At 45.7% G+C, this 21,270-nt stretch overlaps 2 protein-coding genes across 2 annotated transcripts; one reads left to right on the top strand and one right to left on the bottom strand.

Moving 5' to 3' along the window:
* Positions 1-961: 961 nt before the first annotated feature.
* Positions 962-2,920, bottom strand: LOC123141091 (dolabradiene monooxygenase-like). The gene has a single exon (XM_044560323.1). It carries the CDS (start codon positions 2,779-2,781, stop codon positions 1,228-1,230), a length of 1,554 nt encoding a protein of 517 aa, XP_044416258.1. The 5' UTR covers positions 2,782-2,920; the 3' UTR covers positions 962-1,227.
* An 8,610-nt stretch (positions 2,921-11,530) lies between these two features.
* LOC123141089 (alpha-1,3-arabinosyltransferase XAT3-like) lies at positions 11,531-15,781 on the top strand. The gene is made up of 5 exons (XM_044560321.1): positions 11,531-11,746; positions 12,115-12,210; positions 12,332-12,385; positions 13,277-13,330; positions 14,441-15,781. Exons 1-5 carry the CDS (start codon positions 11,638-11,640, stop codon positions 15,598-15,600), a joined length of 1,473 nt encoding a protein of 490 aa, XP_044416256.1. The 5' UTR covers positions 11,531-11,637; the 3' UTR covers positions 15,601-15,781.
* Positions 15,782-21,270: the final 5,489 nt, after the last annotated feature.

Genomic DNA, 21,270 nt, shown 5'->3' with positions numbered 1-21,270 from the left:
GAACATGATGATATGTAACTACAATAACTATGGAAAGATTACACTTAGTGTACATAATGTTTATAGTGAGTCAATAATTAGTTTATTGCATCCCCTCATATTTCATACCACATCGTAATTTTATATTATCCGCCAATAAGCTTCAAACTACTTCATACATATGTAAAAAAAGTTTGCAAATGACAACACAAAGGCAAACTATTGTGAAAACACATGCATTGGCTGGTAGGTAAACATTTATTATCCAACTAATAATCTGTGCTATAGAACACACTCGCTGAAGATAGGTTCTCAGGTGCTTCATGCTTCAACTATGTGCTTTCATAGGAGACTCACTCTGTCTGTTTCTTGAGAGGATAGGACTAACTGAAAAATTGTGCATTTTGGTTACCTTTTGCTTCGGATTCGTAATATAGGGTGTTTTTTTGGTCTTGGCTAAACTCTGGTTCAGATTTAGAAGATACATACAAAGTATGGCCCTGGCACTTCATGGAGACCACAGACGATGTGCAGCCCCATGGTCGAGAAGGACCCAGAGGTGTAGGAGGCCGCACAGGAGCCGCTGCAAGTGTGTGGGACCTTGAAAGGTGAGCTTAACCTGCTCGAGTGACAAGTTTCAAGTGCACGCACCAGGACAGAAATCATCAATTATTCGAGTAAGCCAAAACACCATCAGTGATCTTGCTGTTGTGTGAAATAAATACCGGCGCTCCACCGATTATCGACTTAAATGAAGTAGCTTTCCCATGCGTAAGTTAGCAACTACTTCCTCCGTTCCTAAATGTAAGTTTTTTTAGGGATTCCAATAAAAGACTACATACGAAGCAAACTGAGTGAATCTACACTCTAAACTACGTCTATATACATCCGTATGTTGTTCATAGTGAAATCTCTAGAAAGACTTGTATGACGAACGGAGGGAGTACATATACATGGGTCTGCATAAGGTTGTGGCCTTCTGATAGATCGAGTCATTTAGTTGTATTTGATTTAGTTATATTTGGGTGGAGTACGTAATTACAGCTAAAGAACCCGTTTTCTCCACCCAAAAAAGAGAGCATTACTGCCTTTGCCCGGATTTAAATTACTTATTTTACAATGGCGTAATTTGTATGACATATATTTTCACATATTATTGATGTTATTGATGACTCTAGTATAATTTCGAAATACTGTACGTATTATACCCTAACGGAAGAAGTGGATGGTGATGGGAAGGATTGATCATTAATCTGCGAGTGGAATACGTTGCGTAGCGTGCAGCACGAGCTTGGACTTCCTCTGCACGGTTATGCCGCACGCCTCGGACATGTCCAGCTCCTCTGGCCTCCCGCCGCCGGGGACCTCCCAGTCGAAGTGGTAGAGCAGGCCCGCGAGCACGAGCTCCATGTTAGCCAGGCCGAGCGCCATGCCGGGGCACATCCTCCTGCCGGCGCCGAAGGGGATGAACTCGAAGTCGCCGCCCTTGAAGTCCATGGCGGCGCTCTCGGCCTCGAACCTCTCCGGCTTGAACCGCTCGGCGTCCTCCCAGTATGCCCCGTCCCTGCCCAATGCCCACGCGTTCACCAGCACCTTGGTCCCATCGGGGACCTCGTAGCCCATCACCTCGCACCGCTCCCGGCACTGCCGCGGCAGCAGGAACGGCACCGGCGCGTGCAGGCGCAGCGTCTCCCTGATCACCAGGTGGAGGTAGCTCAGGCTTCCCATGTCGCCCTCCGTCGGCGTGCGCTGGCCCTTGCATGCCTCCCGGACCTCGGCCTGCGCCTTGCGGAGGAGGCGCGGGTTTCTTGCCAGCTCCGACATGGCCCATTCGAGCGTCGTGGACGACGTTTCGCTCCCGGCCGCGAACATCTCCAGGATGACGGTGGTGATGATCTCGGTGGTGAGGGCGCACTTCTCGCCGCCGTCCCTCTGCACCCTCAGCAGCACGCCGAGCAGGTCGTCCTCGCCGTCGCTGCCGTCGGCGCCGCCGGTGCGGTCGCGGATGATGTCGTTGAGGATGTCGCGCACGTGGCGGTTGCACCGCTCGGTCTCCCGGAGCCCGCGGCTGAGCCAGCGCACCAGCGCCGACGACGGGAACAGGTCGGCCAGGTTGAAGCCGGCGGTCAGCTTCACCGACTCGTCGATCTCGCGCAGGAACTCGTCGCGCCGCGGGCACCGGCTGCCGACGGCCGAGCGCACCACGACGTCGTTTATCATGCGCGACATCGCCTGGCCGATCTCGACGACGGCGCCGAAGCCGGCGTCGCCGGAGCGGGCGCACTCGTCGGAGACGGAGCGGAGGAGGCGGGCGGCCTCGTCCTCGCGGATGTGGCGGAAGGACTGGACGCGGCGCGCGCTGAGGAGCTCGACGACGCACACCCGGCGGAGCTGGCGCCACAGGTCGCCGTAGGGGGAGAAGAGGATGTCGTGCCCGCCGCGGCTGAAGACGGCCAGCGTGGGCGTGAGGTGGCGGCTGGCGAAGGCGGCGTCGTGCGTCTTGAGGACCTCCCTGGCGGCCTCGGCGGAGGACACGACCAGCGTGGGCACCGCGCCGAAGCGGAGCAGCATGAGAGGGCCGTGCCTGCCGGCGAGCTCACGCAGCGCACGGTGCGGCAGGTCGCCGTAGCGCGACAGCAGGACGTGGTGGAGGCTGCCGACGAGCGGCAGCTGCCGTGGCCCCGGCGGTAGCCGCTTCTTTCCTGGCGCTGGCGGGGTAGGGTGAATCTTCACGACGAGGTTGACTAGTAGGATGACTAGGGAGACCAGGAAACCGATTAACGGCAGTGCCACAAGCTCCATTGTTTACCGGTGGCCGGTGAGGTACGTAGCACGGTATCGTCAGTGGCTGTTTCCGAAGTATGGAATGCTACGAGCTAGCAAGGCAGATGAGGTTGTCGCATGGTGAAACAAGTGTGCTTCGTGGCAAATACTACTATATAGCAGCGTGTGGGTGGATGGAAGAAGGAGGATAGCCGTCGTTTGGTCGTCGCCATTTCTAGCTAGCTCTATCTGCACGACAGCTCCATTGAGTCAGCTTTCAGTCAGCCGTCGTTTGGTCGTCGCCATCTCTCTACCTGGTACTTCTTTTCGTTTCTCAGTCTTCTAGGTACATCAGAGAGGAAAATGGACGCTTGAACCTGCCACAGAATGGTCACTTTGGAGCTTGTGCTTGTACAATACAGAGAAAAGTAGTGCAAAAACTTTTGCAATATGTCGCAATGGCCGCCCATAGCTCGCTTCAAGCAAACTACTCCCTCTGTAAATTAATATAAAACTGTTTAGATCACTATTTTAGTGATCTAAACGCTCTTATATTAGTTTACAGAGGGAGTACTTTAGAGGTCCGTAAAGCTGCTGTTTAGCGATGGAGCCGCGTCGAGCTCGGATGAAGAGGTGATATGTTTCTTCTTTTAGTTGAGAGGGACATACGTTGGTTTTTTCATAAGATTATCTTATCTTTTCAGTCTTGTAAAATCGATATTTACGTGGCATGTAACTGACTCTTTATTTTATTAATGAGACACGTATTATCATGCCAAAAAAAAGCTCGCTGAGAAGGCACCGTATTTCTGTTCGCGTGCGCACGTGGCGTGTCAGTGTATCGTAGAGCCCGCTTGCAAGGGCGGGACATGCTGGCTGACAGTTGGGTCCCACCTATTAGTGAACAATACAAAGTAACAACTAATATGAAAAATGATAACCTATGAGGTATTTCCGCTAGCATGCTAGTATGATGCGGGCCCGCTTGCAACGGCGGGACAAGCTGGCTGACTGTTGGGTCACACATGTCAGTGAATAATACAAAGTAACAACTGTTATAGAAAAATGTTAGCTTATGGGGTATTTCCATTGGCGTGTCAATGTGACGCAAGGCGGCTTGTAGCGGCGGGACAGGCCGGCTCACCATTGGCCTCACTTGTCAGTGAACAATACGGAGTAATAACTTATATGAAGAATGGTAGCCTATGGGGTATTTCCGTTGGCATGGCTGTGTGACACTGGGTCTACTTGTAGTGGCGGGATAAGCTGGCTAGCCATTGGGTCCCACTTGTCAGTGACAATACAAAGTAGTAACTGATATGAAAAATTGTACCTTATGGGGTATTTCTGTTGGCGTGCCATAGTGGCGTGGGACCCGCTTGTAGCGGGAGGACATGTTGGCTGACCCTTGGGTCCCACCTATCAGCGAACAATACAAAGTAATAACTCATATGAAAAATGTCAACCTATGGGGGTATTTTTGTTGATGTGGCCTGGACCAGTTGCAGCAGGAGGACATGTTGGTTGACCATCGGGTCTCACTTGTCTGTGAACAATACAAAGTAATAACTGAATAAAAATGATAGCCTATAGGGGTATTTCCGTTAGCATGTGCATGCGGCGTGCGAGTGTTGTGCGGTGCCCGCTTGCAATAATGGGACAAGCTAGGTGACAGTTGGGTACCACCTATCAGTGAACAATACAAAGTAACAACTGATATAAAAAAATGGTTGCATATGAAGATCAAACTGACAACCTCATACTATCCCGCCCGTCGTGCAAGCCACTCGACTCGATGATGATGATGATTTCTTATGACTAGATAGGATAAGTAGACTATAAATCTTGTAACTGAATGAAACCAATGTGGTTACATCCTAGGTTTTTTTGAAGTGATCATCCCATCGGTTGAGCACATGTGCGTGGGTAGCGGGCGTAAATGTGCTGCAAAGTGCAAACCATTTTTCACACGTTAGTATTTTCTTTCCTTTTTAGAAACTTCTAAAGAAATATGTAAATTATATTCATTGCAATAGATAAAGTTAGAATATTCCTGTGTTATGAATAAAATATACATTCCAATAAAATAACATATTAAAAAATCATTTTTATTTAAAAATATATTCAAATACTATTTAAAAATAATCATATAATTATAATATTTCTTACGAATTACTTTAAAAAAATTATAAAAACATTTCACATATTTATTAAAAATATTAAAATAATTATAACAATATTTTAAATTTAAATAAATGTTCATATAGTTTTAAAAATGTCTACATTTTATGAAAATAATCGTGTAGTAAATAAGGTGTTCATAATCTAATAAAATATTTATTTTGTTTTGAAAATCATAAGCTTTAATAAAGTTCCTGAGTTTTTGAAAAATATATATTTTTAAGCCGAACTAGATTAAAATATGTATGCAAAAGTAACTACGAACCTAGTGTGCCCTAGAATACATATCATCAACTGAATATTATTTAAATTATACATACATTTTTATAATTTACATATATTATTTATTTATGTGAATATATTTTAAATCATACATGATTAATTAAAAAAATACATGAATATTTTCTACAAATTGAGGTCTATGGACAGCGAGCGCAAAATATTGCCCCTCAAAGCCAAATTTTTGCATCACTTTTCATTTCCTTTCTATTGTTCACGAGGAACCAAACGGTCATAGAAGCCTGTCCTGCCACTGTAAGTGCGCCCCCACGCCACACTAGCACACCATGTGTGCACGCAACGAAAATACAGTGTCATGTCAGCTTAGTTAACATCCACCAACAACGAGTGAACCATATTGCACCCGAAAGCCAAGTTTTTGGACCAATTTTCATATTCGACAACTGCAATCATTAAAGTGATCATCCGTGGCAAGTTCAAGCACGAATATTGCATTTACCTCTACATCTAATCATCTTGGGCTATTTATTTTTGCGATTTAACCGCCCCGATGCGGAAATACTACACAATAAATAGGTGTAAGTATATATCAAAGCGTTAGAGGTATTATGGGAGACCTCCTATTTCGCACATAACGCGTTGGAAAGACACCAAGTTTGCACCCCCTCCTATTGTTCTTTTTTTTTCTTTTTTTCTTTCTTAAAGTATGTTGGTATTACATCAAATGTGAATTTTGAAAAGATGTTCAAGAAATCATAAAATGTTAGGGAAATCATAAGATGTTTGCGGATTCAAAAAATATTCGCGATTTTGAAAAATAAAATGATCACATATTTAAATACTCACGATTTTGGAAAATAATTTGGGGAATAAAAAATGTTCACCATTTTGAATAACATTAGATAATCAAAGTTTTTAGGGATTTTCTTTAAAACGTTCACAAAATTTAAATTATTTTTCACAAATTTGAACCTTTTTCCCAAATTCATCGTTTCAAAAACTGTTCATGAATTGGAAAAATGTCCATGCATTTCAAAAAATGTTCCTTCAAAATACCATGTTCTTGCATTTTAAAAATTGTTCCCAAATTAAAAAAATCGCCAATTATAAAAACGTTCATAAGTTTAAATTCAATGTTCACAATTTTAAAAATGTTTACAAGTTGGTAAAAACAAATTTTCACGTATTAAAATACTTTTCACATTTTATGGAATAATTTAAAATTTTAAAATATGTTCAAGAATTTGAATAAAGTGTTCATAATTTTAAAAATAATTCACAAATTCAAAAATGTTCATGATTGAAAAAATAGTTCACAAATTAACGAAAAAATTCAAAAAAAAATTCAAATCCATAGAAAATTAGAAATATATCCACGATTTTCAGAAAAAGTTCACAAATTCCAAAAATATTCATGAATTTGAAAGATTTTCGTGAAATGAAAAATAAGATGGAAAAAGGAAAAATAGAAACGAAATGAAAAACGGAAAAATAAACAAAGCAAATGAATTAAAGAAAAATAAATAAAGATGACAAAAAATGGACGAAAAAGAAATAATAAAGAAAAACTAGTCGTAGAAGATATGCGGAATGTGCTGGCCTAACAGAGGACTAGGCGCGCGAGGGGGTACGCGCTAGGTCACTATTTAGCGACCTACACGCCAAACAGGACTGGTCGCATTCTGGGTAGTAGTTCACTTACCTAGATTGAATGAAGATTTTTTATGATCTTTTCATACGTAAGTGTCCATCCTTACAGTTACCGGCCACACTATATATCCTGGTTGAGCTCGCGGATACCTTGTTTGGCCTGCCGGAAATAGAGTGTGACCATCACGATCTAGTCCTTCATGAAGCTCCTCCGCTCATCGGCGACGCAACCAGCGAAGATGTCGACCTTGGAGATGCCAGCCACGGCGAGCTCGTCCTATGTATATAGCTAGATATCGAACTCAATGAATTCAATAGTGGCATGCTTAGCAGCTGGATGGAAGGAGAGTCAAGGGGACGTGACGGCGCCCTCGAATACGATATTGCAGTGCGGGCTAGCGGGCCAGGGAAGAGTACCAATCGATGACAGTCGTGCAAATAAGAGGGGCCCAGGTTGTGCGATGGCCTAATAAGAAATTAGCAAGTTGTCATCGTGTTAAACTTCGAACCAAACCATATTAACCGTTGGATCAACTTGATACTACACCTTAATTTTTTTAAGATAATACCATACCTTAAATTTCGTAGAAGGATTGACCGTTAAGACCTTTTTTAACCAACATGTAGTTGGATGGTTAGGAGAACAGTGGTATCCCGGTCCATTAGGGTTCAACACTTGCCACTGGTGCTCGCGTTTTTCTGGATTTATTTATTTCTTCCGGCGATGTCCGTCAATTTCAAGATGATGTGCTGACTCAGTCTCTCAAAGGTACTCATACAGGTAGGGTGTGCACGCGTTCATATAGATGAGTTTATGTGCATATATATGAGACTTTTTACGGTGCATCATACTACCGGAAATAGTGGGTAGTATATAACTGATCCAATGGTCATTATTGATTCCTGATTTTTTTTCTCCCTAGGACATTTTGGTAATTGGCTGTTAGGGTAGATTTATCTTTTCTTAATGTTAATTTTAATGATTAAAAACCTAGGTAATCAAATCTGTAAAAAGAATTATACTTCATCTTAAGTTCGTAGGTTTGCCCTTCATTCTCAGGTAGTTCGTCAGCAGCCGAAGCAGTCCGGCAGTTGTCTAGTCGCACAGGGCCGATCGCTCCGTCTCCCGGCCTCCATTCGCCCCTCCATGATCTTTGACAGCGCAGCCGCTCCGCTCCGCCTGTCGGCCCTCTCTCTGTCGAATGATCTTCGGATGGCACCCGAGATTGGTTCCTCCGCAAGTCTCCTCCTTTCCAAATGAGCCCGCTTTCATGTCTCAACTCTCAAGTCTCAACTAGTAATTCGTCTCTTTAATGCGGCAATGCATGCTCGTCTGAGAGGGTGCTTGGATCCAAGGGACTTTTTTTAGCCTGACTAAAAATAGTCTCTTTAAGAGCTAATGTTCCAAGCACCCCTGACTAAAGAGGGGCTAAAACTAGTCTTGAGACTAAATTTTTTTAGTCAGGGGTACCCCTACTAAAATGTGGATTAGTCCTCTCTCTCCTCATTTAACTCCTCTCCTTTAACACATGCGAGTTCTGGATTGGAGGGTTTGAAGGATAATAAATGCTTATTAACTTGATTTTAGTCTCTTTAGTATTTGGATCCAAGCATGGGTCACTACTTTTAATCATGAGACTAAAACGTATCCAAGCACCCTCTCAATGCATGCGATGCGATGGCCAATGCGTAATCACAGAACGCGGGAGGTGCCCTTTGATGCTGCATGTAGGAGACCATTAATCACAACAATTAATCTCTGATGCTATTATTACGCGAGTTAACTCCGCCTTGGCTGCACTACTACCGAAACTACCCCTGATCACAAAATATACTACCGAAAATCTGCAGTAGTATTTCCAAATCTGGGCCATCCCAAAAATAAACGGCCTATATTGATCTGATGTACTGTAAAAGGTCTCGTATATATAAGTGTCTGCGTTGTATTGTGTTAAAATAATATATATTTTTAACAGAATTCGGGCATAGTGTTTGAGTCCAAATTGGATGAAAAGAACCCCACTAAGGAAAGCACCACGCGTCTTCTGCAGGCACCTACTCGTGTGGCAGCATGCCATGCGTGCAGAATTTTTGGGCATATGGTCTTATAGTTGGTCACTACATGTGACTGGCCATTGACAATCTAGGCGGCCAACCGGAATTCGTCCAGCACAAAAACAACAGCAGGGCCGCTCGAGGCTGGTCAGTACATGTGCAGCCCCTATGAACTTTTGATTAGGAAAAGATAGAAAAACTCTACGCACGTTTTCCCCTTCAATCGCTGACCAACTTCTCGCCACGGCCGCCGTCCCCATCAGTTACTTTTCTCTTACGTTTCACCATGTTTGCCTGAAGCATTTGTAGTTGGGCGCCCCAAACCCCTATACACTCGGCTTGGGTGGATGGTACGGTCACTGAACAGTTAAAAACATGACTTCTCATACTGGCCTTAAACGTCTGACCTGACCGGCATCCATGATGTTTAGGTTAAATCCGGGACGAGTATGAGGAGGCTCGGGCGCGTCCGTCGTGTCGGACCAGACAGTCCGGACCCATCACATTTTGCACCAAAATGACCAAGTTTACTAAACCCACCGCCTTCCTTTCGCGCCCGTCCACCACTTTTCGCATCTGAGCCATCACCATCGTCCACCCTTCTCCCCATCTGTGCCGCCGGCCCACATCCGCCGCCCTAGATGTCGTCCAGGCTGTCCCCAACCGCCGCCACGGATGTCACTTCGGCTTCGTCCGTGGGTCTCCCGTCCTTGGCTCCAGCCTGCAAGACGGAGAACGTCGCCTGGAGGTTCCGCCAACGGAGGCAGCGCGAGAGGGAAGCGACGTCGAAGGGAGTTCCGCTTGTGGACCTCTAGGAGGAAGTATCCCCTCTGGCGCGCTCAGCCCCCCAAACCCCGTCCATCTAGCCGTCGACAAGGAAGGCACCGTTCGGCCCACCAGCGACAGAGGTTGATCCGACGACTGATTGGGCCACTCCAGATGGTTTTCCGGCTACGCAGGCGCTAGAGAACAACGTGTGTCAGTCGCCGCAGCCCCAATGGGCGCGAACAAGCATGGGAAGTAGAGGCACCCGGTCTACCCACGTCTTGTTCGTCGAAATGACATAGCAGGACACGATATATTTTATTGCTCCTTTCCGATCAATACCTTGCATTCTTATATCGGACATGATCAACTAGTTGAATACACAGTGAGTTTATTTGAATTCATGATAATTTTAGGACAATATCATGTCGGACATGATCAATCAAGAAACTACCCAAATGGATTATGACTTGGGGGATCCGAATTGTCCGGCGTTTGAAGTTAGCCGAACATAAAACCCCAACCCCAACAAGAAAAGAAAGACAAAGGTAGCCAAGGCAAGAAGCACAACATTGACAACTTTTGAGGATATCTTGTTGGTTAAAGTTTGGTTGGCCACAAGCATGGACCCAACATGTGGCATAGATCAAAAGGGCAATAAGTATTGGGAGAAAATTCACAAGCACTATCATGAACACAAGGAATATGCTGATTCACATCTTATCGCGACTACCCGCAGTGTGGCATCTCTCCAACATCAATGAGAGATCATTCAAGGGGAAGTGAACAAGTATGTCAGCTACTACACACAGGTGCTTGGCCGCCCTCAAAGTGGGATGGGAGTGTCAACTCAAGTAAGTTGAATTGCTTATTTGATGTTTCAAAATATATGCTCAAATATTTGATGACATACCATACTTATTTTATAGTAAAAGCAAATGGCCACCCAAAAAAGAGAATCAAACTAGAAACCCCACATAAAAAGAAAAATATTACTTAACATATCTGAAAAATGATAGATCTTCAAAATAACTTTTGTACCCTCATCATTAATTTATTATTATGAATAACCAACAATCTAAGTTTTTCCTTCATAAACCAATTAAACATCAGATAAGAACTGTCTCAAGCGTGTAACACAAGGAATATGCCGATTCACATCTTATCGCGACGCACCTTATCGAGGATGCATGTAGCTCAATTATAATTATTGTACATAAATACTCCCTCTATAAACTAAAATAAGATGTTTTAGATCACCAGGGACTAGATGATTAACACGTGCGCGGACATTGTGCTAGTCCCCAGAACAATGCACAAGTATCTTGTTGAAGATAAGGTGCGTCGTGGGACTCAGATTTCTAGTTAACTCAAAAGTTGCTTGGCATTTGGGTTTAAAGATACACTTTTCAAGCTTTTACTCTATAATATCCCACTAAATGAAGTACGAATCCAACGGCAATCCACGTCTGAGCCCAGGCTCATATGCACCCAATGAATAGTAAATTAAAAAAAAAGTAAAAAAAGCTAAATCTATTTTTGCAACAAAGATGCTCTAATGCAAAATTTCATGGTGAATGAACATTCCAGTAGCCCTCAGCAGAAAAGACAAAATCAGTTTTGAACAGTTTTTTTTAAGTTTCTTTGAGACCTGAAATTTGTTTTCTTAGAGCTCCTCGAATTTCCATCACCATGAAATTTTGCACACACCTAATGCATTAGAGCATCTCTGATGCCAAGAAAACCAGTTCTATTTGTTGAATTTACTGTGGACATCCAGGTGTAGATGCACTTGGACACCAAATCACCGCTCCCAGAATCCAAGACCTTGCTAGCAACGTGCATTCGGAGTTGGACCAATTCTAGTGTGGGTTTCTCGCTGGCGAGAAACAATGTGCCCTAGGTACTTTTCCAGAGTATAAAACCCAGTCCGAACCCTCACGGCGCCTCCTCACTCATTAGCACTACTACCAGTCCAGCAAGCAGAAGCAAGAGGCAACGAGCATGAGCAGAAGCGCGTGCTCACTCAACGTCGGCTTCATCGCCGGCGTCGTCTTTGTGCTCCTCGTCTATTTCCTCGTCCAGCAGCAGGAGGCGATCAGCAGCCTTAGCGGTAAGGATGCATTCGTTTCATGCGTCTGCTTTATCTTGTTAATTCCACAGCTAACTAATTACTGTGATTGTTAGCGTTACGTTAGTGTACCTGTGATACTGGTCTATCCATCATCAGTATGGATCGAACTAGCAAAAGACAGATCATGAGACGGGTGTGTGTGTGTTAGGATCCTTGTCCTTTTAGTGACCAATTTAGCTATCTTCTCTACTCCTTCCACCCCAAATTACTTGTCTTAGATTTCTCTAGATAGGGATGTATCAGACAAGTACTATGTATCAACAATTATGTTCATGTTTCTACTTTGAGTACATAACATAGGCTGACTGAGGGCAACACTTCTCTCTGGTTGCTTAATATGCACGCAGTTGCCACTACGGCGGCAGTATCACAATGGATGACGGATAAACAGCTGATCAAAGCCCCTGGCGAAATACAACAGATTAAAGCTCCTGGTGAAATACGTGAGCATTTCTACCTATATATATATCTGTGTTGGTTTGTGCCAGCAGCTATGCTTAATTATTGCCTATTTCTAGTCTCTCTAAACTGAAGATCAAGTCTTGCTTGTTGCTTAATCTGCAGTTGTCGCTTCTGACGTGCATCGGATCGCGGACAAACAGCCGACTGAAGATCCAGGTGAGAGCTAGCACTCCCGTTGTTTTGATCAAATTTGCATCCATGCTCTGTTAGTTTGGGTATCACGGAAATCACGAAACGGGAAAACGAAAAATTAAATGGAAAATAATTTGTTTTGAGGACTTCCTTTATTCCCCTACAAAATAAATAAATAAAATTTCTACCCCTATTGTCGGCAGTGAGATGCACTAGAGCATGCTTAATAATATAGCCGGCCGCTGGCTATAGCATCTCACCATGTCATCTATAGCTAATGTCATAGCCAACACGTATAGTAGTTAGCTATAAAAAAGTACTACATTATTAACATATGTCCATTGTCACATCGCTTTTTGGAGTCCGTGCTACAGCCGGCTGTAAATCTACAGCCCGCTTCTCATCTATCTCTTCTTCTCTCTCTTCCAACTCAGCAATAATATAATATTTAAATTCTTATAACCCGCTTACATCACCTTATTATACTTGCTAACTGAGTTGGACAGTAATTATGGGAGTTGACTTAAGCTTTAAATGTCTAACAGATCTGACTGAGAATCACGATGTAACTGCGAATCAGAGAAGTCAATATCAGATCTAGCTAGCAAATATTGAATTAACCGATGGACGCTTGGCAGAAGCTCATGAAAGCACTCCAAAAGATAGGCATTATGGGATCAAAGGTCATGGGAAACAACGAACAGTGTAAACGATGTACTACTAAACTTAATCTCATCTGATCTTGATCATGCATGGCTAAATACACACAGGCACGAGTTGCCTAGCGAGTGAACTAATGCGTGAGCACTTCTACCAATCTGTGTTGCTTTGTGCATGCCAACAACCATGCTTATTTTCCATTATGTGTAGTCTATAAACTGAAGATCAAACTCTTGCTTGTTGCTTAATCTACAGTCGTCGCTTCTGACATGCAGCCGATCTCGGACAAGGAGACGATTCATGAATCAGGTGAGCAGATCATCCTTACTCTCATTGTTCTTTAAAGAGTGTACTTCCAACTTTGTTGGAGGGTCAAACTATCCCAAAGTTTGACCGAGTTTGAGCAAAAATATATCAATATTTGTGAAACCAAATGGGTATATAATGAAAAAAATATTTTATCATGAATCTAATGATACTAATTTGATGGCATAAATATTGATGTATTATTATATAAATATGGTCATACATAAAAAAGTTTGACTTTTCAATGGAGTTTGAAGTACACTCTTTCAAAGACGGAGAGAGTATTGATCAAATTTGAATATACTCTGCTAGTTTGAATATCCAAGGAAATCATAAAAATGGAAAATCATTTGTTTTGAGCATAGGGCCGACCGGAGAGATGTTTTTTTTTCTCGAGATCTGGTGCTAATTACTGGGTTGACATAAACGTAACATAGATGTAAAATTCTGACAGATCTGAGTACGAAACCACGACTTGAGTGTCAATTAGGTAACTGATCTACTAGCTATCCAATATTGATTTAACCCATGAACGCTTGCCCCATGCTCATAAAAGACAAATACGCATTATGGGATCTAGGTCAATGCATAGGAAACAGCAAACACTGTAAACGGTGTCTCGGATGCCAAACTTAACTTGCGGAGTCTGATGGCAAAGGGCAAATAATACACATACTCACTCGTCGGTGTGAAGTCTGATGCAAAGGGAAAAATACTAAGAATGTGGTAAAATGCATACAATAACAACTTGACAAATATTACAAACTACCAATAGACGTTGTGTTAGAAGATGAAATGAATACGAGAGAGAAAATATATTGATTAGCCAGGACTCAATTAAAATGAATTAACAATACTTTTATATCTGTTAAAATACAAATATCTCCTACTAGGGTGTAGAATTGCTAGCCCGTGCAGGGAGCACAGGTTGGACCGTGTCTTTTGACGATGAGGATAGATTTACGTGCTAGCCTAGAACCTAGAGCTAACTTTTTTTTGCGGGGTCTAGACTCTAGAGCTAACTTTATTACTATAGTATCGTGAGATTATGCCGATGAATGAAGCTTGTTTAACCATCGTAAAATTTTCCCTTTCTTTGGCGTGTTGCTACAGAGAAAGGCGAGGTGGTGTGTACCACGGAGAGCGAGACCCTCGGTCACTCTGAAACCTGCGAAGTCGACGGCGACGTCCGCACCAACGGCACTGCCTTGTCGGTGTCCCTCATCCCGGCGAGCTGGAAGGAGCGCCGCGAGTGGATGATATCGCCGTACTCGAAAGCGGAGATCATCGTCAAGAACGTCACGGTGACGCAGCTGCAGGACCGGGCCGCCGCCCCGCCGTGCACGGTGACCCACAGCATGCCGGCCGTCCTGTTTGCAATCGCCGGGCACGCGGGCAACTACTGGCATGACTACACCGACATTCTAGTGCCTCTCTTCGTGGCGTCGCGGCGGTACCGCGGCGAGGTCACGCTCCTGATCAGCAACATCCAGTATAGGCCGGAGTGGCTGGTCAAGTACAAGACCCTCTTGCGGGGGCTGTCCAAGCACGCGTGGGTGGACATGGACGGCGACCCGGAGGTGCGGTGCTTCCCGCACGTCACGGTGGGGCTCCGCGTCGACAAGGAGCTGACCATCGTCCCCGAGCTGGTGCCGGGGGGTCCTCTCACCATGGCCGACTTCACGCGGTTCCTGCGCGAGACCTACGGTCTCCCACGCGGCGCCGCGGTGAGCTTGACCCGGGAGCCGGACAAGAAGCCGCGGCTGCTGCTGATCCACCGGGGCCACTACCGCCTGTTCCTGAACGAGCCGGAGATAGCGCAGGCGGCGGAGGCGGCGGGGTTCGAGACGGTGGTGATGGAGCTGAGGGCCAACGCGTCCGAGGTGGAGCAGGCGCGGCTGGTGAACTCGTTCGACGTGCTGCTGGGCATGCACGGCGCCGGGCTGACGAACGCGTTGCATCTGCCGCCGGGCGGCGTGCTGATCCAAGTGGTGCCGTACGGGAACATAGAGGTCCTCGCGAGGGCGGAGTTCAGCGAGCCCGTGACGGACATGGGGCTCAAGTATCTGGATTACAGCGTGAGCGTGGAGGAGAGCTCGCTGCTGGAGACGTTGGGGCCGGAGCACTCGGCGATCAAGGACCCCGAATCCATCCACCGCAGCGGCTGGAAAAACATGTTTGAGTTCTACCTCGCTAAGCAGAACGTCCGCATCAACACCACCCGCTTCGCGCCAACCCTGGCGCAAGCGTTCGACCACCTACGCCAGCAATAGGGGGCAGAGAGAAGAATGTTCTTCCTTTGTGTTAGAAAATACGCGAATATATCATTACAGAAAGAAAATGAAAGAGACGATATTTGTTAATGAGGTTCACCATCACTAGACACTGTTCCATGTACTAAATCGACATAGTAAGATCGGTGTCAGGTCGGCCGAGGTCATCAGACACATCTTGGCCAGCACCACGGCCGGACTAGACACCCCTTGCCATGGACACTCGGACCGTCTTGTTCCTGATATGGTCTCTAGCCTATTGGGTTTGTCTATTTTGGTTACTTTATGATGCATTTATATAGGAAAAAAACTAACGCGCACACGTGTGGCATCTTGCTCATCGTCCACACGCCTTCTTTATCACTCATTTTGCCACATGCGAACAGATGACATCAGCAGAAATCTTTTTGGTTTTCGGCTTAAAAATGTTTTATCTTCTAATTAAAAAATCAAATTAAAAATCCGTTTTCACCATTAAATCCGTCTCGACGAGATCTTCAAAACTAGACTGCATGTTGATATGTTTTGATGATTTTTTTTGCCCAAAAGTTGTCATGATGTTTACACTGTTGTTGCCATAGTGCTTCAACTAAAGTTGCCATGTGGCAATTTCAGTTTGTAGAGCATGGCAATTTTAGTATTTTGATGATGGCAACTCCAGTACTTTGACCATGAAAATTATTTTGTCTATGAACCATGGCAATTTTAAGTGCAGGTATCAATGGCAATTTTAGTTTATGGTTCGTGGCAAGTCTAGTTTTTTAATTCCTCGTTTTATAAATGCCAAAATTTACTTTGAAATGTAGAAGAAAATAGCTGAAACATATCATAACAACTTCAGTGTAAACACCATGACAATTCATGTGCAATAGACATGGCAACTTTTAAACCGAAAAAAAATCATCAAAATATATTAATATGAGATTTAGTTTCGATGATCTCACGACGTCGAGAGGGATTTAATGGTGAAAATAAATATTCAATCAGATTTTTCATTTAAGAGATAAAATATTTTAAAAACTGAAAATCCAAAAAAAATCTCACATGCATGCATGCGGTGACGTGACGCAGTTTGTGTGTTATAGGATGTGTGGGCGTGTTTCGCTCCTACCACACGTGTGGGCATTAGCCTTGTCCTTTGTATAACAGGCTTAGGTTATATGTGTTCGACTCAAACATCAAAACCCTCGTGTACTTCAAATCTAGCCCTGTGCACACTAGAGAATAACGTCTTGTCTCTCATTACACAATGTAGCATACTTTACGGACCAGTTTTGTGGAATACGATAGCGTAAAAAGGTTATTGTTTCTAGACCAACTCCAACGCTAGACCCTATCCGGACGTCCGCTTTGGACAGTTTGGGGAACGATTGGGCGGACAGGCGTATGGGGCACCTGCGCCCAACACGCAGAAGGCCTCTGGGACCCCTAACAGTCTGCCCCGGCTTCCCGCAGCGCCCCGCGCGCGCCGCCGCCTCGCCCCGAGCTTGCCATGCCGCCCCGCGCGCGCCACCGCCTCGCTATGCCGCCCCGCGCACGCCGCCGCCTCGCGCGCGAGCTAGCTGTGCCGCGCATGCCGCCGCCTCGCCGTGCCGCCCCGCCCACGCCGCCGCCTCACGGCCGAGCTGGTTGTGCCGCGCGCGCCGCCGCCTCGTCGTGCCGCCCCGCGCACGCCGCCGCCTCGCGCCCGAGCTCGCTGTGCCGCGCGCGCCGCCGCCTCGCGCCCGAGCTCGCGGTGCTGCGCGCGCCCCGCCGCCGCCCCACGCGCCGCCCCGAACTCACCGCGTCGACTCGCTCGCGCCCGGCCCTGACTCGCTGCTGCATGGGCAAACGGACGCGTCCTACCCGCGCCGAGCTCCTCCTCCTTGAGGTCGCGCCTTGCCTCGCCGGAGTGCGCCTTCCCCGAGTTCGGCGGAGCGTGTTCGCCCTGCGCTCCCGGGCCGCCCCGCTCCGAGCTTCCTGGCCGCCGCAATGCCGCCCCTTCCCACCCGCCGCAGCGCCGTCAGAGCGCGCCGCCCCGAGCTCTCCAGCGCGCACGCTAATACGTCTCCAACGTATCTATAATTTTTGATTGTTCCATGTTGTTTTATTATCAATCTTGGATATTTAAAAAAATCATTTTATAGTTATTTTATATTATTTTTGGTACTAACCTATTGACATAGTGCCAAGTGCCAATTGCTAATTTTTTCATGTTTTTTACATCGCAGAAAATCAATACCAGACCGAGTCCAAATGCAACGAAAATTCACGATGATTTTTTATGGACCAAAAGGAAGAAGTTGGGCCCTGGTTGCACCTGGGGGGAGTCTCGAGGAGGGGACAACCCACCAGGGCGCGCCAGGAGGCCCAGGCGCGCCCTGGTGGGTTGTGCCCACCTCGGGTGCCCCACGGACCGCCTCTTTGCTCTATAAATACCCCAATATTCCAGAAACCCTAGGGGAGTCGACGAAATAGTCATCCAGCCGCCGTAGAGTCCAGAACCACCAGATCCAATCTAGACACCATCTCGGATGGGGTTCGCCACACCTTCATTGGTGCCTCTTCGATGATGCGTGAGTAGTTCTTTATAGACCTTCGGGTCCGTAGTTAGTAGCTAGATGGCTTTCTCTCTCTTTTGCGGTGTGTTTGTTGGGATCTGATGAAGTTTGAGTTTATGATCAGTTATATCTTTTTATATCCAAGAAAGTTATTTGAGTTTCTTTGATCTCTTATAGCCTCGTATTTCTTCTCCGATATTTGGGTTTTGTTTGGCCAACTTGATCTATTTATCTTGCAATGGGAAGAGGTGTGCGGTAGTGGGTTCGATCTTACGGTGCTTGATCCCAGTGACAGAAAGGAAACCGACACGTATGTATCGTTGCTACTAAGGATAAATAGATGGGATCTATATCTAACGCAATAGATAAACGGATCTTGTCTATATCATGTCATCGTTCTTATTGCATTACTCCGTTTTTCGATAAACTTAATACACTAGATGCATGCTGGATAGCGGTCGATGTGTTGAGTAATAGTAGTAGATGCAGGCAGGAGTCGGTCTACTAATCTTGGACGTGATGCCTATGTAATGACCATTGCCTAGATATCGTCATAATTATTTGAGGTTCTATCAATTGCCCAACAGTAATTTGATTACCCACCGTTTGCTATCGTTCTCGAGAGAAGCCACTAGTGAAGGCTACAGCCCCCGGGTCTTCTTTCTTATATATTTGCTTGCGATCTACTTTTCCTTTGCATTTTTATTCAGATCTATTAAACCAAAAATACAAAAATACTTTGCTGCACTTTATTTATTTACGATCTATTATTTCAATCTACTACAATTTTCTGGCATCATTATCCGAAAGGGATTGACAACCCCTTTAACACATCGGGTTGTGAGGTGTTGTTATTTGTGTGCAGGTGTTGTTTACGTTGTGTTGCTTGGTTCCCCTCGTGATTCGATAACCTTGGTTTCTTCACTGAGGGAAATACCTACCGTTGTTGTGCTGCATCATCCCTTCCTCTGTGGGAAAATACCGATGTAGTCCTAGCAGACAGGAGCTTTTCTGGCCCTATAGTCAGAGAGCGATCACACGCCGCCCCTGGCCGTGCTCGGCACGCTGGCCTTCCTGGCCCCGCCCTACGCCAGGCTACTCGCGCCGGGTCTCGCGAGCCGAGCGTCGGGTCTCCGAGCTCGCCGTGGAGCTGGTGCTAGCACGCGCTAGCTAGCTAGCTAGCTAGCACCCAACTGTTGCTAGGTTGCTGTGCGCGGCGGCGGACGCGGCCGCGGGCGCAGGGCGCGGCGGTGGGCGGGCGGAGCGCGGTGGCGGGCGTGGGAAGTGACCTCAAGCGATGGCGGCGGGCGCATCATGTTGTTGCCGCCGGTCTCCCCCTGCTCGTCGGAGCTCTACCTCTCTGTCTCACTCAGCTCTCACCACCCACTCTCGAGGAAGAAGAAGACTAGAGGAGGGAGATGGACACAGGGACACAGGAAAAATTTCTTGGCGCACGTACGCCACCGCCGCTCGAACGGCGTCCTTTTTCCTTGAGCACGAACTCAATACACCCGGCCATCGATACACAGAGGAACGGCGAGAGTTTATACTCACACACGCCGCACCCACGGCGCTCCCACTCACCCACGCCCCGCGTCCCTCGCTATACCTGGCCCGTGCTCCCGTCGCGCCCGCACGCGGACGACGCGGCCACCAACAGCCCTGGACGCGGTCACACCTCCGGCACCATCGCTAGCTGGAAACGACCCACGTGCACGCACGCGCGGTCACTCACGCACACATAACCCATACATAGGTCGAACCATGCCTGGACTATAGTCAGACTATGGCCGACACTACTAGGAAAAGGCCTGCTAGTGGCGCACCTGTTTTGCCTACTAATGGCGCACTACAGGTGCGCCACTAGCATCACGCCATTAGAATTTTTTACTAATGGCGCACCACAGGTGCGCCATTAGATACTAATGGCGCACCAGGCAGTGCGCCATTAGTACATCACACGGTGCGTCATTACTATCTGACTTAGTAATGGCGCACCACGTAGAAGTGCGCCATTACTAACTTTTTTTTTTCAATTTTTTTTCAGAATTTGTTTTTCAATTTTTTTTCGTTTTTTTCTTAATCTCGGGTTACTATGGCTTAATCTCGGGTCAATATGCTTAATCTCAAGTCAAATTGCACTCCGTGGTCAAACTTCCCGAAAGGTCACCCATCCTCACACTACTTCAGCCCAAGCATGCTTAACTTCAGAGTTCTATCCAACCCCAGCACCAACTCACTTAACAGGCACTTGTTGATATATCTAGCATATCAATCCTATTAAACCTTATTGATGTCTAGGACTTTGTTCATGTTCATGAGTGTGATGAAATTTTGAAAAAATATTTCAAACTTCCCGGTCATATTACGTATCATATTTTGAAAAAAAAATCAAAAAAAAAGTTTTTTTGAAATCAATTTTTTTTCTGTTACTAGTGGCGCACCTAGCAAATGGTGCGCCACTAGTAAGTTTGATTTTTTTTTCATTTTCCCCCTCTAGATCTTAAAAGCCCCGTATCTTTCGTTCTGTTAGGTTTTTGGGGATTTTGAAGATGTTGAACGGGGATCCCCCGGTTCAATTCGTATGTAACTTTTCGAGTAGATGATTTTTCATATAAAATACTTTTTAATCCGAGTTCGTATGCAAAAGTTATGCCCATTTTACAAATTCCAGAGAGATTTTGCAAATAAAGTCGAAATTCATATTTGTAAATTTTCCCAACAACTAGACCACATATTACATGGGAAACTTATTTTATTTTATTTTTTTGATATTTCCATCATTTTCTTTTATTTTTTCTAAAACTGAAAAGGCGGTCCATGAGGGGGGGGGGGCGTGCATTTGGTGGAATTTTTGGGCAAAGTTAGTAATGGCGCACCTTGGGTGTGGTGCGCCATTACTAGTTTAACTAGTAATGGCGCACCACACCCACGATGTGCCATTACTAACTTTGAAAATAAAAAAAAATTGTTAGTAGTGGCGCACCGAGGGTGTGGTGCGCCATTACTAGTTAAAACTAGTAATGGCTCACTGTCCCCTGGTGCGCCATTACTAGTTTTGAAAAAAAAATAAAAAAAATTGTTAGTAGTGGCGCACCGAGGGTGTGGTGCGCCATTACTAGTTAAACTA

This window comes from Triticum aestivum, chromosome 6D (assembly GCF_018294505.1).
Source record: "Triticum aestivum cultivar Chinese Spring chromosome 6D, IWGSC CS RefSeq v2.1, whole genome shotgun sequence".
In the NCBI taxonomy this organism is placed as follows: Eukaryota; Viridiplantae; Streptophyta; class Magnoliopsida; order Poales; family Poaceae; genus Triticum; species Triticum aestivum.
The sequence above is the reverse complement of the archived record's forward strand: the minus strand, read 5'-3'. Positions and strand labels throughout refer to the sequence as shown.